The sequence below is a fragment of the Carettochelys insculpta genome, chromosome 8 (genome assembly GCF_033958435.1).
Source record: "Carettochelys insculpta isolate YL-2023 chromosome 8, ASM3395843v1, whole genome shotgun sequence".
Classification (NCBI taxonomy): domain Eukaryota; kingdom Metazoa; phylum Chordata; order Testudines; family Carettochelyidae; genus Carettochelys; species Carettochelys insculpta.
Genome location: NC_134144.1, coordinates 53394107 through 53419863, shown reverse-complemented (window position 1 = coordinate 53419863; position 25757 = coordinate 53394107). Strand labels below are relative to the sequence as shown.

Here is a 25757-nt window from a genome sequence, read left to right as displayed (position 1 = left end):
AATCAAATATCTATGGCACTAAATTATATGCCTGGAGTTGGACACCTAAATAACTTTGAGGATCATAGAATTGACGGGACTCTGTTGATGGACAGGTATTCAAATATTTAAATGAATCCCTGAACAAGGAGGTGCGTGAACCCCCTGTGCGCGGACCCCAGGACCCAAGCCAGAACCCTGCCGCAACCCCAAGACAGGAGGGTGCCACCCTGGTACGTTCTGGTCCCCGCTAAGGCCTCCTGGAAAGAAGTGGCTGGCAGAGACACCAAGACCAGGACAAGGGTTATGTTTAAAAAAAAACAAAGTAACTAGTATCTTTATTGGGTAACACAAATTAGATTGTAACAGTATTAACACTTGAAAGCTATCTATCACTTAAAGTTCTATCAGTAACTTCAACTTACAATTAACATAGTTTCCATGTTGTTCCTTGGCTGCTGTTTTAAAATTTTATTATTCCGGAAGGCAAAATGGGTTAGGTTAATAAATATAGGTGAGTGTATTTAGGAATGGGTATTTAAATCCCCGTTGCTTCCTTTAAGAGGAGGGGTGAGGTTGCTAGGCCTCACTTCCTACCGGGGGCAGGGTGCTAACCTGCCCCAAAAGGTTTGGAGCCTAGGAGGCGGTTGAGGCTGTTCCTCTTTTGGGAGGCCCCCCGCTACTCCCAATAGGCTCAACTAAATAGGGTCCTGGGAGGCAGCTTGCTCTACCACAGGCCACATGAGGCAAGCAACAATGGGGAGGCAGACAGGCTGCACCTGCACCTGCAATATACATAAAAGGATAGGCAAGAGGGTAAGGGAGGTTAAACCTTCACCTTATTGCTAAAACTATTATAAACAACAATTAGAACACTAAACTCCACTATACTTAACCAATGAACACTAATTATTAACTAAATGTGCTTTTGTTTGTACAAGTGGAAAAACCAGCCTGGGCTTTCAGGCCCGGCCCTGGGTGTCAAGCCCTTGGGTACTGTGTCTCCCCCGCCGGGGAAGCCCACAGTAGGGGTGCCACCCCTACTCCCCCACTGGGGGGCCCGATGTCCCAGGTGGAAGTATATTAAGACGTTTGTGTGTGTTAAGGTAAGATAACGTGTCTTGTCCGGTATGTGAATCCAGTCAGGTGAGTTGAGGTCCAGTCCGGTAATAGTCACATCCGGTGTGAATGTAGATCCAGGCACCGATGCCGGGTCACACTGATGATAGTGGTGGTGGGTCTCTAGTTGCGTCACCGGGTACGCAGTACCCCCACCAAAGTGGGGGCCAGTTTGCCACCCAGTGACCTGGCTAAGGGGCCTGCTTGCCGCTCCCTGACGCAATGCGCAGCTCGGGTTCGCTGGGGTGAGCTGGGGCATTGGCGCCACTTCTGCCACGATAGACTCCTGAGGTGACCTGCAGCTCCGGCGTCCCTCAGCTCCCAGTTAGCACCACCTAAAGGGCAGGCACGCTGTAGTGATTTCAGCTCTGGCACCACCTGAGGGCAGGTGCCACAGTGATTTTTCAGCTCTGGGCAGCGCCTGGGGGCAGGTGCCGCAGCGATGTTAGCTCCTCTTCGCTCTCTTCCCGAGCTGGCCAAAGGGTCAGCAGACGTTGCCACGGCAACTGACGCTCCCCTATATGGCAACAGCTATTATGATAGCTAACTCCCAGGGCCCCCGAATGGTGGGTGGCACCTGAATTTATAGAACAGATTCATAAATATTCATGACCTGATTACCATACTGAAAGTTCTGAACACCTGTTTTCAAACAGGTCCTCCGGGCTGGGAAGTTTCCAGAAACTGCTCACCAGTGCCCAATCAGGGGCCCGGAATTCAAATCCATGATCATGAATTATTTATGAGTTCAGGTTGCCGGGGAAACCAACTGATACAGAGTGACTGTTGCAAGGGGCTGCTAAATGGCAGCCTATGTATCTTTAGATTCTACCTGTACCTGAACTGATGTTTAATGGCCAAAGGCTTGTTTCCCCTGACCCACGGGGACGATAATGCTCGAGGGATAAAAAATCGCTGACAAGAATCATAGAATCATAGAACACTAGGACTGGAAGGGACCTCGAGAGGCCGTCAAGTCCAGCCCCCTGCCCCAATGGCAGGACCAAGTACTATCTAAACCATCCCTGATAGACATCTATCTAACCTGTTCTTAAATATCTCCAGCGATGGAGATTCCACAACCTCCCTTGGCAATTTATTCCACTGTTTGACCTCCCTGACAGTTAGGAACTTTTTCCTAATGTCCAACCTAAACTTCCCTTGCTGCAGTTTAAGCCCATTGCCTCTTGTTCTATCCTCAGAGGTCAAGAAGAACAAGTTTTCTTCTTCCTCCTTATGACTCCCTTTTAGATACCTGAAAACCACTATCATGTCTCCCCTCAATCTTCTCTTTTCCAAACTAAACAAGCCCAGTTCTTTCAACCTTTTTCCATAGGTCACATCCTCTAGACCTTTAATCATTCTTGTCGCTCTTTTCTGGACCCTCTCTAGTTTCTCCACATCTTTTTTGAACTGCAGTGCCCAGAACTGGACACAATACTCCAGCTGAGGCCTAACCAGCGCAGATCTGGCTCTGTATTTCTGAGGTAGTTTATATGTAGGCTTGGAAGGACACATAAGTGGACTAAAAAGTATTTCCATCAATAATAATATTCATTTATGGATAGTCAAGGAAAGAAAAAATGTTGCTTGAGAACTTATAGCAGTCACAATCCAGTGACGTAGACATTTTAAATTGGTTTATTACAAGTTGACTAGGAAATGAATGGTAAAATCATTTATGGTATATTGATTCAAGGATATTTACTTCATATATTTTGAAGTTATGTTGATATTTGAGTTTTAATGGTTTATAAAACTGTAACTTTTGTAATCTGATTCCTGTCATTATGTAATTGTCTAACCTGCCATAATTTCCTAAAACTGAAAATTTAAATCAATAGAAATATTTCTAAGACTAGAAATAAACACATATATTATCTCTCACCATTATTAAATATGAAAATAACTTCTGTCAATCCTATTCCTATAACTCTCAGTAAATTTTTCATATACAAAATTCATTGTAAAACTGTACTGAGTATAAACACACAGATACAGAGACAGAGAGAAAATTATAATGATTTTATAGATGTTTATTTAGTACAGAAATGTGCTTTATAAAAATGAGCTTTGTGGTTCAAATAGTTTCTAATTTAAGCCTAAAGTTGTTCAGATGGTAAGAACTTCCATTTTACATATGTGACATTTTTATAAAAAAGTACTACTTGAAACATATAAAATTAGTAGCACCTTAAATGTTAGAATTAAGTTAAATAACATATGTACATCACCAGGGACTTGTCTGTTTGCTAGGGACTTTTAAAAGCACTGATCCAGGGACAAGGTAGCAGAGGAATTGCACAGGGGGTCAGATGCACCCATTGTTTTGAGCATACAGGGGCAGAGTAGGGCGGGGGGGTTAAAGCATGGGCAGGGCAAGGATGGGGCAGGACATGGGCACATGGCCAGTGCCCCTGCGAGAATCCCTGCACTAGGAAGGGAGATTATCTGGTTAGTTGAAGACACGGCTGAGCAGAGTTTTTGGCAGCAGCAAGTTTTGATCCTGATTGTTCAGTGCTGGGGACCCATTTTCTACCCAGTCCTGAATGACCAACATATCTTGTCTTGATTCCCTGCTACTCCCGTGACGCAACTTGCTCCTCAGGATGAGGACCCTAAGTAATGAAAAGACAAGTACAGTAAACCCTTACTTAATGTTGTAGTTATGTTCCTGAAAAATGCTGCTGTAAGCAAAATGATGTTAAGAGCATCCAATTTCCCCATAAGAATTAATGTAAATGATGGAGTCTTAGGTTCCAGGGAATTTTTTTCAGCAAACAGAAGGCAGTTTATCTGTTTGCAGTATGTTTTAGACCATTTAAAACAATTTAGTATGGTTAATACAGCAAAAATGTTTGTGAAGCTTGGTTAACATGGTAGGATCAGAGGGTGGAATAGTTCCAAGGGAATGTCTTGCTACTAACTGATGAGCTAGCACTCAGCTGAACCTTGAGGGGTTAACATGTTGTTAATGTAGCCTCCCACCCTGGAGGCAGCATGGACTAAGGCAGGAGGGAGGAAACACAATAGATCTATGACAGTGGCTGCAAACACTTTCCTGCAGAAACTGGGCATAATGAAGAATCCACACTATTCTGCTGGAGTGCACCAAAAAGCACATACATGGCTGTACAGTGCCAAGGGGTTTGTGGTTTTCATACAGACACTATGGCTACGTCTACACATGCATGCTACATCGAAGTAGCTTATTTCAATGTAGCGACATCGAAATAGTCTATTTCGATGAATAACGTCTACACGTCCTCCAGGGCTGGCAACGTCAACGTTCAACTTCGACATTGGGCAGCACCATATCAAAATAGGCGCTGCGAGGGAACGTCTACACGCCAAAGTAGCACACATCGAAATAAGGGTGCCAGGAACAGCTGCAGACAGGGTCACAGGGCGGACTCAACAGCAAGCCGCTCCCTTAAAGGGCCCCTCCCAGACACAGTTGCACTAAACAACACAAGATCCACAGAGTCGACAACTGGTTGCAGACCGTGTGCATGCAGCATGGATCCCCAGCTGCAGCAGCAGCAGCTAGAAGCCCTGGGCTAAGGGCTGCTGCACATGATGACCATAGAGCCCCGCAGGGGCTGGAGAGAGAGCGTCTCTCAACCCCTCAGCTGATGGCCACCATGGAGGACCCCGCTATTTCGATGTTGCGGGACGCGGATTGTCTACACGTGCCCTACTTCGACGTTCAACTTCGAAGTAGGGCGTTATTCCCATCCCCTCATGGGGTTAACGACTTTGACGTCTCGCTGCCTAACGTTGATTTCAACTTCGAAATAGCGCCCAACACGTGTAGCCGTGACGGGCGCTATTTCAAAGTTGGCGCCACTACTTCGAAGTAGCGTGCACGTGTAGACACGGCCTATGTGTGTGAGAGACACATACACTGTGGGAGGGTGGATGGGGGGCATGTGTGTGCATGTTAGAGAGAGAGAGAGAGAGAGAGAGAGAGAGAGATGTATCTTGCCTCATTAAGTATACTGCCCCCACCTTAAGAACACTGCCCTTGTAAGTACACCAGAATGTCCAGACACAAGATTCTATAGCTCGGATATCCAGCTTTGTAGATATGGGATACAGAGTGGGGGATCAATCTGGGAAGAGAAGCGGGGCATCTTGCCATCAGCACCCCTCTTCTCCTTCCCCTCACCCACCTTTATAGCTTTTGACCTGCTATGAAGCAGGGTGAGACAAGTTGTGGACTAGTTTTGTGGGAAGGATCTAACTAACTTCCGAGTGACAGTGGATACAGTTTTGGTGGAGGATGGCAATGCGCCTGTTCTTGGGGAGTGGAAGAAGCTGAGGCACTACAGGTGAATTTTTCTTTAGTACTGCTGTACAGAAAGTTAAGGATGACTATGCTCATCTTGGCTACGTCTACATGTGCCCCAAACTTCGAAATGGCCATGCAAATGGCCATTTCAAAGTTTACTAATGAAGCGCTGAAATGCATATTCAGCGCTTCATTAGCATGCGGGCGGCAGCCGCGCTTTGAAATTGATGCTCCTTGCCGCCGCGCGGCGCGTCCAGATGGGGCTCCTTTTCGAAAGGACGCCGCCTACTTCGAAGTCCCCTTATTCCAATGAGCTCATGGGAATAAGGGGACTTCGAAGTAGGCGGCATCCTTTCGAAAAGGAGCCCCGTCTGGATGCACCGCGCGGCGACAAAGAGCGTCAATTTCGAAGCGCGGCTGCCGCCCGCATGCTAATGAAGCGGTGAATATGCATTTCAGCGCTTCATTAGTAAACTTCGAAATGGCCATTTGCATGGCCATTTTGAAGTTTGGGGCACGTGTAGACACGGCCCTTTAGTGCTCGAGGATTTGATCTGGTGTGTTACACATGCTTGCCTAAATTTCAGATTCTACTAAAGAAATGTCAAGTACGGAAGCTTTCTCAAAGCCCTTAGTGCCAATTTTCAAAATGTAGCACACTGTTGACGAGGTATGTGGAGACTGTCCATTTGAATAAATGGTGATAATGTAGTCAGATTATTTGAACATTAACCTGCTTTTATTGAGTGATTTTCCTAATCTCTTTGATTCACTTTGATTTTAGATGACAAAGTTCCCATTACTGATTGCTGTTTTCATACTCTGTCAGAAATATAGAGCTGAGATGAAGCAGATAAAGCTAATTGGTAATCTGAGATATTTAACCTGGTTATGCTGTGTTTCAAGATGAACATCCTATGCCGGTCAAAAGTTTAAAAGCATAAAAACTAAAAAGCAGCATTACCTACTTAATTCAATATGTAAACAACATGATTTACAAGTTCAGTCAGTGAAGCCTATTTGCTATTCTCATCAAAAGTACATCATTTTTAACTACAAAAGTACAGCAAATATGTATTTGGCAACTGCCTTCTACACACAAAAGAATTCTAAGAGGAACAGAAATGCCATTGACACTGGGAGTCAAAGCCATAGCTATTAAGAGTGTATTCCTAAATCCAGATATATAGACAAGATAAATTCTCAAAATTAGCTGCTTTGTAATGTTAATAAATAAAAAAGGCAAATGTAATAGAAAATACGTATATGTTTAATTTACAACAGTTGCCCTTACAAACTTTTCCAATATTGCTATTAGACTTACTCTATGTTGCCATTGGTTTCTTACACTTTCTTGAATTTCACATAGGACGTATTTTGGATAACTGCAAATACTGAAGTATTTGGTTATCACTGGCAACTGAAAAGTTTTCAGAGGAAACAGGAATTATGTAATCAAATCCTGTGACTGGATTTTTTAGAAGTCTGGATAATTTTATGACCAGTAATTATACTAGAGGTGGGATTAGGAGCTGATTCTATGAGATAGGCTGTGGTTATACTATCCCTGCCTTTTGGAAGGGGCGTGTACATTACAGCCATTTGAAAATGCAAATGAGGCACTGATATCAATATTCAACACCTCTTTTACATAATGTTGGCCACCCAGCCCATCAAAAGTGCTGATTTCAAACTAAACATAGCTGTGTAGCTGGGGTTCCTTCGAAAGGATGCTCTGATTTTGAAAGCACCCTTCTTCCCCCAAAAAACTGGGAAGAAGAGTGCTTTCAAAATCAGGGCACTCTTTTGAAGGAACCCCAGTACATAAGTATTTTTAGTTTGAAATCAGCACTTTCAACAGTCTGGGTGGCTGTTATTCATATCAGTGTCTTATTTGCATTTTCGAACTGCTATAATTTACATGCTCCTTCCAAAAGGGAGGGATAGATAGTGTAGCCACAGCCCTAGAGTGTACAATGTAACCCATTCCCCAACAAGGAGCTCCATTATGATTAGTCAGGCTACTTGTGGGTGGAGGAGGGTAGTCACGTACGTGAGGATCAAGGACATCATGATCTACTTTGGGATGCTTGAGATTCAAGCCAGACTGATTTTTGGGTGGCTCCTATCATTATGCTGAACTGAACCAAAATCATATTGCTGAAGACACTTTATGATTACAAAGTTCAAAATGCAAGTTAAAATATGTTGTCTTGAGTCCCTCCGTAATGTTCAGTAAATTATGTTTATAACAGCAACTGTATCCCAACTGGAGTATAAAATAGAAATTTGCAGGAGTCAGTACAGCTTTGGCGCTTCCTATATCTGTTTAACTATCACAAAGGAGTAATTGGTTATTGTGCAAGGCCTTAAAAAAGCAAAGTGACCATTAGTATTACCATTTATTTAGTAATTATTGTTTATCATGTTTAATATGTTTATTTTCTTTCCCCTGTTTAGATCAAGTTTTTGGCTCCCATTTGCACTTATTGTGTGAGCATGAAAATTCCACAGTCCCCCTATTTGTAAAACGCTGTATAGAAGCTGTGGAAAAAAGAGGTGGGTAACTTAATATTCAACACTATTCATTCCTGCAGCCATATTTACAACTGACATTCTAATTTAACAATGCCACTTGTCTTGCCAGAGAAGCTGTGCAGATCAAATTTTACATTAGTGATTCACTCAACTATTACTGATTCCTTCCTTTTTTCTTTCCTTTTACAATAGAGATATTAATAAAACCTATTAATGATAATTATTGAGCCTATTTTGTTTGTTTGACATATTGCTGATTAAATCACAAACTTTTTGTGCTCAAGCCAATGATAGAACATTGGTAAAATGTCAGTAATTATAATGAAAGAATCCTCATAACATTCTTACTAAGATCCCAGCTGGTTGCTATGCCAGTATATACATTTTTTGTAAATACCCAATGTTACCTAACCAAAACAAAATGCCAACTAACTTGCAAGTAGTTTGAGTCTCTCTTACAGTTTTTTCCCCTCTTGTGTATTTGGGTGCTTTTTTATTGATGTTAGTCAAAGCCATACTATTCTCCCAAGGTTATGATGCATTTTCATTCCTATATTAAGTGTTTTTGTTTAATCATAAATAATCCAATGAAAATAAAATATAATTAATACATTTGATCTTTCCTATTTTCTCACTGAAGTTCATTTTTATTAAAAGTAGATACAGAATACTAAAAACGTATAAAAGTGTGAGGTATAATCATAATTTCTTACAAATTTACAACTTTTCCAGGGATCTTGGGAAAAGTATGTCTTGCAAAAGACAGTTGTTAGAGTAAGGATGGACTAACTCAATGCTGCTGTTGTCTAGAATCTGAAAAAACAAAGAACCAATGGAAAATAAAAAAAAATCTTTAGACATTTAAGGACAAAAAGAAAAGCAAATTAAATTTAAAGATTGTTAACTAGGTTTGTATGAAAGGTGTAAGAAAATTGGCTTAGAGGTATAAGTCCTGGAAATTCATGACTTAATTATGCTCAAAGAAGAGCACGAGAAATACTTTTATTCCCAGAGTGGAAAGTAGGCAGGAAGTGACAGAATAAACAAGCAAAGGGTATAGTATAGGGGATGATAGTAATTTTTGGAATGGATTTTTGGAGGAAAGGAACACAACCCTCTGATGGGGGATAGGTGAGGGAGAGAAATATAGAAGGGAGGAGAGAGAGCAGCAGATTTCAGAAAAGAAAAATAGCAATTAGAGAGAAATTGCAAATTTCAATTAAGAAAATTCCCAAACCTTTTACAACTTGCCTAGCTTCATACTCCCCTCTCAGCTCAGGTTCATCAAAAGGTGCATCTAATGTCTGCAGGTGTTTTGAATCACTGGGGAGTGACCCAGAAGGAGGGAGGTCTTTACACATGTTTTCCCACAGTGTGAGAGGGATGATATAGCCCACAATACAAGACTCTCAGAGCCTCTGTAACATAAAGCAGCCTTACCCCATCTGCTTATGGGATGTTCTTCAGTCTAACATAGCCAGAGTGTACAACACACTTGACATGATCCCTCCAACACTGACCACCCATCCCTATGTCTAAACATAGATGAAAGAGTAACAAAGGGATCCTTACACTGGCTCCACATTTTTGAACTAGAGGAATTTACCTAGAACCACTGCTACCCCTTTAAATCACTTTTTAGATTGCCAGAGCAATATAAAAGGGGCTGCCCTAGGGCCAGAATCCTATACAGAGATATACTACTCACCTTGATAGTGGTTCTTGAGGCATGAATAATAAAAATAGAATCAATGCATTCTTACATATACCTATAAGTGTCTGTCCTGTATCTTATCACACCAGGCACCTGGTCCTGTTGTGTTTTTGTATATGTAAATTGTTTCCAAAATGAGACCTAACGGTCATGCAAATAAAATAAAAATAGTTAAAAATTAAAAAGATAAATGAAAGCTGGTATAAATCATTTGTGTGTTTCAGGTTCTCATTATTCCAGGGTCCATTGTCTCAGAGGGGTAGCCATGTTAGTCTGTAGCTTCGCAAATAACAACCAATCCTGTAATACCTTATTGGTTCATGAGCTTGTGTGGCTAAGACCCACTTTCTCAGATTAATGGAGTAGACACTGTTAGCTGATAGTCGGGTGAGATACCACCTATGCCCTTATTTTCAATTGATTCTTTAACTGCTAGGACAGACAGTCCCTTCGCAGCGGGCAGCGTGGGCAGGCTGATGGATGCCCCAATGTCCTAACACCCGAGTCTTTAACTGCTAGGACAGGAAAAGTCCCTTCACAGTGGGCAGCCAGGACAGGCTGATGGGTGCCCCAACGGTTGCACTGAGAGCTTCCCACACCCGAGTCTTTCGCTGCTAGGACGAGATAGTCCCCTCTCAGCGGGCAGCCAGGGTGGCTGATGGATGCCCCAGAAAGTCTATCCCGTGGAGGCGGCAAGACTCAGCACTCAGCTCTCAGCAAGCTTTCACCAATGACCAGGCTAATGCGGCTGAAAAGCAGCTGGGTTCTTTGTTTTGTGTTCGGCTTGCACAGTAACAGGGAGAGTCAGGTTACAACTTAACCAGTTATTCATTTATTGACTAAGGAGACTTAACTCTTATGGTTACAAGATTACAAGATATATATATATTTTGTTGCAAGCTTACAAGATTTATACTTTGTTACAAAGATTACAAGATTTACACTTTGTTCTTTAGTTGCCAATAGCTAGCATATAACAATTCATAGATCTATTATTGAATGTGCACAAAGAAAACAAAAGGAAAGCAATACACTTAACAGGTCTTATTCTCACCCCTGCATTACCAAAGTGGCGTGGCCAGTGTTTCACTCAATTCCTCGGGAAGAAGAAATAATAACGAGGAACAGGTGTCCCTTAGGACCTTGGGAGGCAAAGAGCCTCCTGACCAGCAGGTAGAGGTAATTGGAGCTCAGTTAGAGGGGCTGCTGGATCCTTACTTTATACCCATTGGGTCACATGCGCTCTTCCTTATCTCAAAAGATGCCAATTGAATTAACTCATCTCAAGACACTAGTTCTCACAAGGCTGGTTCACACCTGTGGGGTGGAGATAATTTTAGGGCATTTTTTCTTTATGGGCCGGAGATTTTTCCTCCGTCTGGGACGTTTGTGTAGACGAATCAACTGATGGTACTTAGCCAAGGGCAGTCCAAGGCCTGGCTGTATGTTAGGGCACTCTCTTGTTGCAGCTTGCTCCGGAGCATCAAAAAGACTGTGCCTGAGATAAGCACAACTGCACTGTCAGGCATTCCAGGGCTGAGCTGTTTCTTTAACCCTTTGGTGCTCTGAAGCACCCAGGGAAGACAAGATAGAGTAGAGAAAAAGGCGGGGTTCTGTCTGGCTACCGACACTTAGGCTGTTTCTACACAGGCCGCTTCTTTCGGAAGTGGCGTGCTAATACATAGAGCAAAAGATGCTAATGAGGCATGGAGGCAAATTCCCCACACCTCATTAGCATAACATCACGTGATTTGGAGTCCAGAAGACCGTTCTTCCAGACTCCAAAATGCCGTGTAGAAGCGTGGCCCTGGGGGGGCTTCCAGAAGGAATTTCTTCTTCTGGAGGCACCTTCTTCCCAAAAACTTTCAGGAGGAAGGGGCCTCCGGAAGAAGGACTTCCTTCCGGAAGCCCCCCTGCAGCCACACTTCTATGCGGCATTTTGGAATCTGGAAAAACAGTCTTCCAGACTCCAAATCATGTGACGTTATGCTAATGAGGCATGGGGAATTTGCATCCATGCCTCATTAGCATCTTTTGCGCTGTGTATTAGCATGCCACTTCCAAAGGAAGTGGCCTGTGTAGAAACAGTTTTAGAATCCAAGGGAAAGGGGGATAAAGGAGGGAAAAGTGGGTGGGGGAGGTTTTGCCTGTCACTACAAGAACCAACAGAAGAAGCATATTAAGTAGGATGCGTCCCATTCCTAAGAATATCAAAGGTGGGGAAATTGCTCTTGTAATGCATAAAATACTAGAGACTTCTGTTAAGGCCTAATTTAAGAGTGTCAAATTTGCAAATCAATGCTCATTCAGATGTCTTCCTCTGTAATAGTGTGGTAAAATTCTTTTTAAAAGAAAGGCTACTTTCAAATCCATTATTGAATGTCCAGGGAGGTTAAAGTATTCCCCTATATGTTTATATGTTATCCAAGTCTTTATGTTGGGTTTATGTGCACTCATCCTTTGTCACAGAGACTGTCCAGTTTGTTCAATGTACATGGCAGAGGAACATTGGTGGCACTTGATGGCACATATCGCATTAGTGAACTAGGATCCATTGTTAGTATTAAATTATAACAGAAAATGTCCAAAGAATTATGTAAGATTATTTCCATATGGATGCTAAATAAATTCATAGGGATTAGAAGGAAAATGTGTGTCACTGTTTCTACAGAGCAATTGATCCTTTAAAATATTGCTTCATTGTTCTTTGTTTCATGTGTTGTTGTTTTTTTATACTCCCTGTAATTTTAAGCAAGTATATTGTTTTTGTTAGTTTTTATTTACATACTGTACTAATTTCTGTGACCTGAGATAAAATTTCATCGTATTGTATTTATGCGTTTGTACTTGATATACATTTTTCTATGGTCATTTTCTTGGGTTAATATCTTCACGTTTACTGTAAGTGTTGTTTTTACTAAATTCTGGCATAAACTATCTCAGGACAGCAGTAATTTATGTAAAGCTAAGTCCAATGTTTATTCAAGCTTCTGATGACATTTTATACTGGGGTTGGTATTAGGAAGCAGTATTTGGAGGTGCCAAGTCTCCCAGTGTGGCTGAGACTCAACAGATCTAAAGCCCTCCTTCTAATGGCCAGATACGCCTCCAGCCAAGATACTCAACTGCAGAGTCATGGGAAATACTTATGTACCAATTATGGGAAAGGCACATTTAATGCAATCTTTATGTTTACTTTCATAATCTTAGTAAGATGGCCTAAATGCTCAGAACAGCTGGCACATTTATTGTTGTGGAAAAGAATTTTTTCACCCATACTTACTTTTTCTTTTCACAAAATATATAATCCATAATGTACTGCACCAAGAAATGTGCTTACATATTTCTTTAAGAAAACAGATCCTAGGAGTGTGTGTTCCCTTTATGTTGTTTATTTGAACCAGAAAGAGCTCAGCATTCATGCTTTGCTGGACAACTGTGCTCTTAACAAGATAATCTGATCTACTGTGTTATGATGGCTCTTAGAAGTCATATATGACCAATAAAGTATTTTTTACATTTTTTCAATTTTAGCATACTGTGGCCACACACATAGTCAAAAAAGATCTAATACCAAGCTAAATAAAACATAACATCTGGTATATTTGGTTATCTTGATTGGTTCACGTTATACTGTCAAACCACAATAGGATTTTCCAATACACTGAGCTCATAGGTTAGGTAACATGCTATTGGCCATTTAATTTTCTTAGTTACACTAGTTTGTGTCCAGAACAGCACCACAACCTCAGTGAAGTTACCCTGGAATTACACAGAGGTAAATGAACTCAGAAGCTGGTCTGCTGATACCTTTGAATGATGTTTGCATTTTAGCCAGCCTTTTAATATAAAGAGAAAGGACAGGAATCCTTTGAGTCCATTAAACTACTCTTCTCAGACCATAATGCAGATATAGCCAGTCTGCAACCATCTGTGTTTATAGTTGTGAACTCCAAAATTGCAATCTCTCATTTACTGTTTCTATTTGTGGAAACAGAATCGGGTGCAGAACCTTTATCTTAATGAGCCATATTGCAGGGTAGTCAAGTTAATCATAAATTTTAAATAAAAATATTGGTCCCCTTTCTCCAAACTTTACAGCTGTGTCTACACTACATTCCCCTTTTGGAAGGGGAATGCAAATGCAGCCTACTGGAAATGCAAATGAGGTACAAATTTGTATATCGTGCAACTCATTTGCATAATAGTGGCCACTTGCTGTTCCATGAGTGCTGTTTTTGCAATAAAGCAAGCAATGTAGATAGGGTCTATTTGAAAGGAAACCCTCTCTACACTGCTTGTTTTGGTTTTTTTTCCAAAAACAGCACTTCCAGAACAATGAGTGGCTGCCATTATGCAAATGAGATACACAATATGCAAAGAAGCATCTTATTTGCATTTCCAATTGGTCACATTTGGATTCCCCTTCCAAAAGGGGAATGTAGTGTAGATGAAGCCTATATGAGTAGTCCATGACGTAAAAAGTTTTCAGGAGCAGCTCCTGTTCCTTCTCTGATATTTGGTAAAATACTTTCCCTAAAAGTATGAGGAGACCAACTCTGACCCCTTTAAGTCAATAGAACTTTGCTAGCAGTTTAACTGGGCATGAGAGTGGACTCTTGGGCTATGGCTACACTACAGAATTGTTTTGAAATAACATATTTTGAAACAGCTACTTATTTTATTTTGAAACAGTTATATATCTTATTTCAAAATAACCCAGCTGGACACAAAAGGTGTGTCTAAACTAGCCGGAAGGGGCATGGTAAAGAGCAAGGTCAGAAGATGCTAATGAGGAGCTGCCATGAAAGGACCCCCCAGTCTTCGAAAGCCCCTTCTTCCTAACACCAGATAGGAAGAAGGGGCTTTTGAAGACTGGGGGGTCCTTTTGAAAGGCCCCCATCTACACGGGCAGCACGTGATTCAAAAGTGGCACTTTTGAATCACTGTGGCCACCTTTATGCTAATGAGGTGATGTATATTCATGGCAGCGCCTCATTAGCATCTTCTGACCTCAGTCATTACCATTGCCCTTCCAAAAGGAAGGGGCTAGTGTGGCCACACCTAAAGGCTATCTCCAATAAGTTCTTCCAGAAGGTATCTTCCGAAAAATCAAAAAGTCTGGCATCATGGGGACTCCTCTTTTGAAAGAAGGGTCCCACAGAGTGTCTACACATGCTTTCCTTGGAAAGAAGCTTTCAAAAGAAGGTGTTCTTCCGGAAATGGGAGTGCAAGAGCATTTTGAAAGGAGTTCTCTGTTCTTTCAATTTTCTTTTGAAAGAATGCTGTTTGTGTGTAAACATTCCATGGGATCTTTTGAAAGAGGCCCTTTCTTTCAAAAAAATCTTTTGGAATAACTTACTAGTTTAGATGCAGTCAAAATGTGTTTTGAAATAGCCCCAGCTATTTCAAAATAGCATTTTCAGACACATAGCACTATTTCAAAATATTGCAGTTGACACCTTTATGGCTTATTTGAAATATCACTATTTAATGTCTTAATAGCACCTATTTCAAAATAGGAATTATTCCTCCTGCAATGAGGGTCACTGATTTTGAAATAACACACTTGCTATTTCAAATTTATTTCAGAATAAGAGCTGTTATCTGTGTAGACATAGCCTTGGTGTCCAGTGTAAATAGTCCTTACAGAAAAAGCTTCCATTATCTCCTTAAGGCAAGATGGTAACTGAACATTCTTTTTAGTGAATGGCATGTAGAGGTTGAACTTCTCTTATCCAGTACCCTCTAGACTTAACTGGGGCCAGATGAGCAATTTACTAGATCCTGGGAAGTCAATATTATCTAGCAGCGTTGCCAATACTTTCAACATTTACTGGGCTCTTGGAAGACATTTACAGTTAAATTACAGCTAAATAACAGCACAGAATACTGAGAGTCCAGGACTGGTAGCTGGAAACAAACTTTATGGTACCACAGGAAACTTGGCCATACCCATGATAAGTGGTCATCCAGCTAACTAAAATCATTCTGTATTATGGATGCTGCCATGTGAGAGAGTTCTGGATTAGAGAGGTTCAATCTGCAGTTAGAACACCTGATGGGTACACTGAGAGAAAATTTATGAGTGACAGAGTCACAATTCTTTTTTTGCTTCGACTCTCTCTGGACGTGGAGAGAGTCATAAAACTGTGAGATGGTAAGGGACCTCAAGAGGCTATCTGCTCCAGTGCCCTACACTCATGGCAGCACACATATTGTCTAGACCACTTCTGACAGATGTTTGTCTAACCTGCTCTAAAACTGCTGAGAATGGAGATTCCACAGCCTCTCTGGACAATTTATTATAGTGTTTTATCTCCTGGACAGTTAGGACATTTTTCCAACTATCCAGCCGAAACTTCCCTTGCTGCAATTTAGTCCATTACTTCTTGTCCCAGCCTCAGAGGTTAATGAGATTTTTTTCTCTCTTTTCTGTTTTTGAAAACTGTTATCGTAGTCTTCTCTTCTCTAGACTAAACAAGCATAGGGATCTTTATTTTAAGTCTTCCCCTACAGGCTATGTTTTTTAGACTTTTAATCATTTTTCTTGCTCTTCTATGGACTTTCCCCAATTTTTCCACATAATTCCTGAGATGTGGCACCAAGAACTGGACACTATTACAGTTTAGTAAAGCAAAAGTATTACTTCTCTTATGCTTGCAATGCTCCTACTACTACATCTGTAAATGGCATTGCTTTTTTTAAATAATGTTACACTGCTGGCTCATATTTAGCTTGTGATATATTATGACCTCCAGATTCCTTTCTTTAGTTTTTCTTTCTTGGTAGTCCTTTCCCGTGTTGTGTGTGTGCAGGTGATTGTTCCTTCACAAGTGGACTGCTTTGCATTTGCCTTTATTGAATTTACCCTATTTATTTCAGACATTTCTCTAATTTCCCCAGGTCATCTGAATTTTCATCCTTTCCTCCAAAGCACTTGCAAACCCTCCTAACTTGATATCATCCACAAACTTTATAATGTACTCTCTGTGCCTTTATCTAAATCATTGATGAAGATATTAAACAGAGAAAGACCCAGAACTGATCCCTTGAGGACCCCACTCAATATGTCCTCCCAGCTAGGCTATGAACCACCAATAACAATTCTCTGGGAACAACCACTTATGCACCAAACTTATAGTAGCTCTGTCCAGGTTGCATTTCTCTTGTGTTTATGAAAAGCTTACTAAAGTCAAGCTATACCACATCTATTGCTTTCCTGCTATCCACAAAGCTTGTTACTCAGTCATAGAAAGCACTCAGGTCTAGATTCCCAAGGCATGCTATCAACAGTAAGGTGACAGAATGCCACCCTTTTGTCGACAGGCGTACCTGTTCCCCACAAAGAATAACGCATCTGTCGACAGATCTGTTGACAGAAAGCTGGTCTGGATGTTACAGGGGGTCCTCTGTCAACAGACAGAGTTTAAGGGACACTGGAAAGACTTGTCTGCTGTGCTGCCAGTTGGCCATTTTGCTGATAGAGTGGCCAGGCAGGCGAGCCACTCTCTGTCAACAAAGCACATCACTCTTGCAATCTGCTTGGTAGTTTGGCCATGATCTGCCAACAGAAGTTTTGCCAGAAGAGATCTTCTGACAAAAGCTTCCGTCAACAAATGCCTATAATCTAGACATAGCCTCAGTTTATACACACTGTGCAGTCTTGAAAAGGGTGAAGTTCTCATATTTTTATGTCTCTATGGCCGTGTCTACACGTGCACGCTACTTCGAAGTAGCGGCACCAGCTTCAAAATAGCGCCCGTCACGGCTACACGTGTTGGGCGCTATTTCAAAGTTGAAATCGACATTAGGTGGCGAGACATCGAAGTCGCTAACCCCATGAGGGGATGGAAATAGCGCCCTACTTCGAAGTTGAATGTCGAAGTAGGGCACGTGTAGACGATCTGCATCCTGCAACATTGAAATAGCGGGGTCCGCCATGGCAGCCATCAGCTGAGGGGTTGAGAGATGCTCTCTCTCCAGCCCCTGCAGGGCTCTATGGTCATTGTGTGCAGCAGCCCTTAGCCCAGGGCTGCTGGCTGCTGCTGCGGCAGCTGGGGATCCATGCTGCATGCACAGGGTCTGCAACCAGTTGTCGGCTCTGTGGATCTTGTGTTGTTTAGTGCAACTGTGTCTGGGAGGGGCCCTTTAAGGGAGTGGCTTGCTGTTGAGTCCACCCTGTGACCCTGTCTGCAGCTGTTCCTGGCACCCTTATTTCGATGTGTGCTACTTTGACGTGTAGACGTTCCCTCACAGCGCCTATTTCGATGTGGTACTGCCCAACGTCGAAGTTGAACGTCGACGTTGCCAGCCCTGGAGGACGTGCAGACGTTATTCATCAAAATAGTCTATTTCGATGTCACTACATCAAATTAAGCTATTTCGATGTAGCGTGCACGTGTAGATGTAGCCTATGTCATGTACTATTTCCAGTGATTTCTTGACTATTTTTTTTTAATTTTATCCATGACCCCTGTTAATTTCTGCTGGCTATTCTAAAGTAAACCTCATTTTAAAATATTAGAATCATCATTCTGTAGTAACTAATCTGTTTTGAAAAGGTAACATCAGTACCTTTTCAAAACAAAACTTTATCTCATGAACATGAAATGATATTAAAAAGCTTTTCCTGGGATGATAATTTCTCTGTGTCCAATAGCACAAGAAACTAACAAACTGAACACTTTACTACACTAAATTCATTGTTGTGCAAACGGTACATTTTAGTTTTGTGAGTGAATGGACATTTATCTTGGCATCCATCTATTGAAAAATGGTTTTGGTAATTCATTATTCCTCTCCATTTATGAATCCAAGTAACTGTTCAAATCAGTTTAAATGACTTTATAATAATACCATATACACCACAGTCGATGATTACAGGTATTGGTTTTATTATGAAGTGAACATTGAAGACATTGTTGTCTCTTTCTCAGTGTCTCTCTCCCTCTCTCTTTAAGCACAATATGCTGTGACAGGAATGATACATAAAATTACATATTTGACTCAGTGCCGAAAAGCTACCCTGGGATCCATATCCCTTGCCTAAAGATTTAACGAAGACCTTTAGTCCACTTCTGAGAAGGTTCTTAGCTCAGAAAACTTTATCTCTCAACTTTGCTTCTCAGCAGCTGTTATGTTTTTTGCTGTCGTTTGTTTGACAGGATCCAGTTATAGGTTCCGATGTCTGTTTAAAGAAACAGGGAGGTTGTTGGCTTTAAAATTCCCTTACTGCTTGTGTGTTCAACATTTTCCCAGGCTTTTCTACATAGTTTGCCAAGCAAAGGGACTGACCTTTTGTAGCAAACACTTTTTCATTTCTAAATGCTCACTTTGATTTTTGTCCCATTTTATGTTCATTCCAAACTGTTTACAGCCCACTAAAAATGACTGTGAATTATATGTTTGTGTAATGGATTCCTTTTGTGGTTGAAGTAGAATGTTTACTTTGAACAATTAGTTATCTTTGGGTAGATTATAGTGACCTGGAAAAAAAAGAGTGGCTAAAATTATGATGGTACCTTAACTATTTCCTTTGGTTATCTTGTATATTAACCTAAGCCATTATTTGCTAAGCTTCATTGATCAGCACTTACTTACAGTGAGCAAATCACGCTGAACAGGAGAGGTGGCAATATCTTTACTAGAATTTCTTCTCAGATTTGTATTGTATTGTATTGGATAATGGCTAGAATACTGAGTTCAGAAATAATGTAACTTTGAGTATCTCCATTTTGAGGTGCCCAACCTTAAAGGGCCTGATTTTCAGCATTTTTTGAGCCGCTGACTTCTGGAAAGCAGAACTCTTGAAATTTTTTCAAGTTGGGCACCCAACTTTTGACCAATCTGCTGGTCACTTTTGAAAATATTAACCTGATTGTCCAAAACTGCATTCTGATTGGCTAGGATATCATCACATAAACACAAATTAAAAAAATAACATTTCACTATGTTCAGTGATTGAATGAGAATATTTATTGGCATGGACAAAAGCAGGCCACTTTGTGAATTGGTAGTAAAGAGATGTAGTTACATTCCTCAGGGATCTAGAACCATCACAAACTACATGCCTTTCAGCTTTTACTGCAAAGCATCTTTCTTTGACCTTTCCTTCTCATTTTTGACATAGCAAGAGGTATTTATATTAACACACACATGCAGGCACACACACAGTCAAAATAGGACTCTCCGTTCTACTGCTTTTCCCTGCATCGAAAGGACAAACAACATATGACATATGTGTAGCCATGTGCTTGATGTACTACTGGAAGCTGCTCAGACATAAACACAATGTAAGAACATATAAAAAATATAAGATAGTAGACTAGAATAGATCTAGAGGGTGAGGGAGAGAAGTGATAAAGGTAGAACATGGCAGTTTAAACTACCCTGTCCCACAAATTACTAGGATGTCAGGATTTTGTGGTCCTTTCATCCACTTTTAACTCACATTCTAAAAGAGAAACTTCTATCTGTCCAATAGTCAGATTGTCGCAGGATCACTTTTTCTAAAAGAAAATAAGACAAAAATAGCTGTTAGGTACAAATTAGTCTGGAAGGGACAACTGGATTTCAGAAAGATAAATTAAGTGCTTAATGGTTCAAATAGTCCATGTCAGTGTTTCTTAAATATGGGTCCATGAGGGTACTCCAAGGAGTCCACTGGCCCCATTGATCAACTCCTTCCCCTGACCCCCTCAACTCTTCTTCCTCCCAGTGTGCTGGGAGCCAGAGGGTAGAGTGGGGACAGGTTGCATTCAGGAAGGGGCAGAAAGAAGAGGGTAAGGGAAGAGTGATTGTAGGAATAGGTAGGGAACAATGGGGGCTTGCAGGAAGAGGTGAGATCAGGCTGGCAGCAGGGTTGAGTGAAGGGGCATTTGGAAGTGTGCAAAAATTGTTAAATCAAAATAGGCATCTACAGGTTGTTAAAATTTAAACATTGCTGCTCAATGGAATTGGAAAAAATGGTGATAGATAAAATAATTTGAAACAGTGAAGGTGACTGTTTTTTTCTTGTGTTATTCTTTCTTGGGAACTACTTTTTATAGTGGAGGGATACATTTAGAACTTTCTCAAAAATTTAAAATTAGTGAATCATAAGCAGCTCCTGAGAAGGAGCCAGGGGCTACGTCTACACATGCACGCTACATCGAAATAGCTTATTTCGATGTAGCGACATCGAAATAGGCTATTTCGATGAATAAAGTCTACACATCCTCCAGGGCCGGCAACGTTGATGTTCAACTTCGACGTTGCGCAGCCCAACATCGAAATAGGCGCAGCGAGGGAACGTCTACACGCCAAAGTAGCACACATCGAAATAGGGATGCCAGGCACAGGTGCAGACAGGGTCACAGGGCGGACTAGCGCTTCCGGGGCAACAGCTAGCCGCTCCCTTAAAGGGCCCCTCCCAGACACACTCAGCCTGCACAGCACGCGGTCTGAGGAGCCATAGGCACACAGACCCCGGGTGCCGCAGTCATGGACCCCCAGCAGCAGCAGCAGTAGCAGCAGCAGCCAGAGGTCCACCCAGCCCTCCTGGCAGGAGCAGGGCTTGCCCTGCTCCATGCCATGCGGGAGGCAGCTGAGCACCTCCTTGCTACACCAGAGAAGGAGCTGCCCCTAGGGCAGCAGGGCTCAACCCCTAACCCTGCAGCACCCTGCCCCCTGCCCTGCCTCACACGCCGGCGGCTGTGGAGCTACCCCACCAGCACCAACTGGTGGGAGCAGCTGGTGCTTGGGGAGTGGGATGACGACCGCTGGCTCAGGAACTTCAGGATGAGCCAGCAGACATTTATGGAGCTGTGCCAGTGGCTCACCCCCGCACTCAGGCACCAGGACACGGCCATGCGGCGTGCCCTCACAGTGCAGAAACGGGTCGGCATCGCTGTCTGGAAGCTGGCCACTCCCGACAGCTATCGATCCGTGGGACAGCAGTTTGGTGTCGGCAAGGCCACCGTCAGGGCTGTCCTCATGGAGGTAAGAGAACCCACGGGGGGAGGGCAGGGCAGGGGAGGGGGGCCCGGGCAGAGGAGGGCAGAGGAGGGGAGGGGAGGCCAGGGTGGGGGAGGGCAGAGGAGGGCAGGGCAGGGCAGGGCCACGCACACCCTGCTCACCCCTCATTGGTGCTGTCCCATGTGCTTTCTCTGCAGGTTGTGCGTGCCATCAACGCCATGCTCCTGCACAGGCTTGTGAGGCTGGGGGACCCAGATGCCACCATCGCGGCCTTTGCCACCCTGGGCTTTCCCAACTGCTTCGGGGCTCTGGATGGGACTCACATCCCCATCCGCGCCCCGTATCACAGTGGAGGACGATACCTGAATTGCAAGGGCTACCATTCTGTCGTCCTCCAGGCCTTGGTGGACAGCCGGGGATGTTTCCAGGACATTTATGTGGGCTGGCCTGGCAGCACCCACGACGCCCGGGTTTTCCGGAACTCGGGCCTGTGCCGCCGGCTGGAGGCGGGGACCTACATCCCCCAGCGGGAGATCCCGCTGGGGGACACCACCATGCCCTTCTGCGTCATCGCAGATGCGGCATACCCCCTCCACCTGTAGCTCATGCACCCATACACGGGCCATCTCTCCGCTAGCCAGGAGCGCTTCAACGAGCGCCTGAACCACGCACGCCAGGTGGTGGAGCGCTCATTTGGCCGCCTCAAGGGACGCTGGAGATGTCTCCTGACCCGCCTGGATGCGGGCCCCAACAACATCCCCCAGATTGTGGGTGCCTGCTGCGCCCTGCACAATTTGGTGGAGAGCAAGGGGGAGACCTTTCTCCAGGGCTGGGCTGCGGAGGCTGGCAGGGCAGACGTCCAGCCACCTGCTGTCCCCAGTCGGCAGGTGGACCCCGAAGGGACCCGGGTCCAGGAGGCCCTGCGGGCCCACTTCAATGATGAGGCCGCGGGGTGAACTCTGCCTAGGCCCCCCACTGCCCGCCCCTTCCTCCACCACACTCCTGCCCCAACGCCCACACCATGGAGCACCCCACCGCACCCCCCTCCCACTTTTCCTGGACAAATGACAGCACGCACTTGTGGCTGAACTTAAACTTCTTTTTCTTTCAGAACTTTTTTTTTTAACTGTAAATATATGAAACAAGAACAAACTATATACAAACATGTGGAAACTAACTAATATGTACAAATAAAACAATACTAAGAAGCAAGTGTCCTCATTAATAAAAAGAAAACCAGGGAGGATAAAGGGGAGAACTATTTACATTGGGGGGATGGGGCAAACGGAGGGCACCAAATGATAAGTTTAAACTATATACAAGGGGGGGGGGCCACGTCCCGGGCCCCTTGCCCCTATAGTCCGGCACTGGGCATGGCCGGCAGGGAGCCCCGCCGTGGTTGCAGCCCTGTCCGGGGCTGGCTGGGGGCGGGCAGGACCGGAAGATATGCCTGGCGAGTCGCAGGTGGCTCCAGGGGTCCCTCGGCACTCCAGCCCTCGGCGGTGGGTGGCAGGGTGACGGCGGACAGGATGGCGACGGGCGGAGCAGCTGGTGGTGCGGCTGGTGGAGCAGGCAGGGCGGGCGCTGCGGCGGCCGGCACGGCATGGGGGGCCAGGTAGTCCACCAGGCGGTTAAAAGTCTCCATGTAGGCCCCCCATGCCTCTTGGCTCCAGGCCAGCGCCTGCTCCTGCAGCTGCAGGTGCTGCTCCGCGACCTCCAGCTGCCATCGGTGGATGGCCAGCAGCTGGGGGTCCATCGCCGTCAGCTGGTGGTGGTGCGGGGTCCGCCGTCTAGCCTGCTGTGGGGCCGGTCGGTCCTCGGCCGAGGGGCTGGCCTGGAGTGATGGTCCCGGAGGGCTCTCCGGGACCACTGAGGCCTCGCCGGCGCTCTCTTCCGGTCCTTCTGATGGTGCAGGTGCGGGACACAGGAGAGGAGGGGGGGAAGAAGAATGGAAACAGGCGTTAGTGTGGGCCCCGAGCCGTGGCCTTTGTCCCCCCAGCCCTGTGCTGCAGGTTCCCCATCCCCGTCCCTGGGAGATGCTGCTGTGATGGATGGGGTTCAGGGGTCCCCCTGCCCTGCACCCCGTCCCCTGGTGGGAGCGACTCTCACTTCACCCCGCAGGGTCTGACAGCAGGAGAGGTTTCTTAGGCCACAGATGCCCAGTTTCTCCCAGGAGTGACAGCACCAGCTGTCGGAAGAGACAGTCCTTCCAACCCATCGTGGGGAGAAGACCCCAAGGGGGCCCCTCTGGAATGCAACTTTCCCCCTCCTCAGGCTGGCTGCCTTCCAGCTCTCCCTTCCCCTAGCCTCTACCTGTGGCCCCCACCCTCCCCCCCCAATTCCAAGCCAGCTCGGCTCCTCTCTCCTCTTTGTTCAGGGCAGAGGTGTCACCTGCCAGCTGTAGCCCCAGGATCATCCTTTGCCCCTGGGAGCTATTCGGCTCTTGTTGCTCATATGTAGCCTGAGTCTCCCTTTTGCACTCCCCCCACTCCATCACATGCTGCTGCTGTTGATGTTGCTGCTGCTGCCACTGCGGGGTGTCCCACCCCCTCCTCCTGGGGGCCCCTAGAGGTTCCGCTCCCCCCTGGCCCGGGGATGGGGCATGGCACTGTCTTGCGGGGTGTGCGGGAGGCAGGGGCTGATGCACTGCTGTGAGGGCCATGGCCCTGCTGTCCTTGGGGCCATGGCCATGTGAGCATGTGGGGGGCCCTGGACACATATCTATTACCCCCCGCCCCTCAAGCCCAGGGGTGTACACCAGAGGGGGGTACCTACCTGTCGGTCCGCTCCCACGGTCTGGAGATCCCCGGGGGGCGGAGGCCCGGCTGCTGCTCCAGGATGTCAGGAGGAGGATCTGCAGCCTGGATTCTGCAGAGGAGGAGCCCCCCTCCTCCTTCTCCTCCTCCTCCTGTCGCGATGTCCCGGGGGTGGGCTCCGGGGGGTCCCCCGGGGTGTGGGGCTTACCTCCAGGGCGGACTCCAGCTGCAGGGCCTGCTGGGGCTTGTCGGCCGAGGTATCAAGGGTGGCCGGAGGGGAGGAGGTGTGCTGGGGGCCCAGGATGTCCCTGAGCTCCCTATAAGAGGGGCAAGTGACGGGGGCGGCCCCAGATCGGCTGGCCACATCCCGGGCCCGGGAGTTACCCTGCCGCAGCTCCTTCACCTTACTCCTGACGTGATCAGGAGTGCGGGCAGGGTGACCCCGGGCAGCCAGGCCGTCAGCCAGCCGAGCGAACGCATCCACGTTCCGCCTCTTGCTCCCCATTACCTGGAGCACCTCCTCCTCGCTCCAGAGCCCCAGCAGGTCCCGCAGCTCTGCCTCTGTCCAGGAGGGGCCCCGCTGCTGCTTGCCAGCCTGGCTGCCCTTCTGGCTGGGCTGGCTGCCCTGGCTCCCCTTGGGGGGGGTCCCCTGGGGGTGCTGGGGGGGCTGCCGGGCAGCCATCGCAGCTGGGTGGGTGGCTGTGCTGGCTGAGGGGCGTGCAGGCTGGCCACGTGTCTGGGCTGCCGCCTGCACGTTCCCTCAGCTTCCTGCACAGGAAGGGAGGGGGAGGGGACCTTTAAGGGGCCGCTCCATGTGGCCACCATTGAGCTGAGGGGCTGGAGAGAACGTCTCTCAACCCCTCAGCTGATGGCCGCCATGGAGGACCCGGCAATTTCGACGTTGCGGGATGCGCAACGAGTACACGGTCCCTACTTCGACGTTGAACGTCGAAGTAGGGCGCTATTCCTATCCCCTCATGGGGTTAGGGACTTCGACGTCTCGCCGCCTAACGTCAAAGTTAACTTCGAAATAGCGCCCGACGCGTGTAGCCGTGACGGGCACTATTTCGAAGTTAGTGCCGCTACTTCGAAGTAGCGTGCACGTGTAGACACGGCTAGGAAGTGCAAAGAGCTGGGCAAGAAGGAATGTTTGAATCCACCTTTATGCTCCCTCAGTCCTTGTTCCATTCACATGTCAGCTAATCTCAGTCAAATTAGAGTAACAGCATATTCCAGTTGCCTCAACGAGTCATCTGGGAGCTGGCAATCAGGATTCCCCTATTCAAAGAGGAACCTTTTAGTAGCCAGATACACTGTATTTAAAGCCACTGTCCAAGTGCAAAATGGTTGTAAGGCAGTGCAGTTTAGTACAGTTTAGAAGTTATTTTTCACCTTGTTT

The 25757-nt window shown here is 45.4% G+C and overlaps 1 protein-coding gene across 1 annotated transcript in view; it reads left to right on the top strand.

The window, feature by feature from the left end:
• Nucleotides 1–25757, top strand: part of ARHGAP15 (Rho GTPase activating protein 15) — a 500572-nt gene that overhangs the window by 302757 nt on the left and 172058 nt on the right. Inside the window, exon 10 of the mRNA XM_075001536.1 lies at nt 7853–7951. Within this exon, the coding sequence (XP_074857637.1) occupies nt 7853–7951 (99 nt within the window). The remainder of the gene's footprint in view (nt 1–7852; nt 7952–25757) is intronic.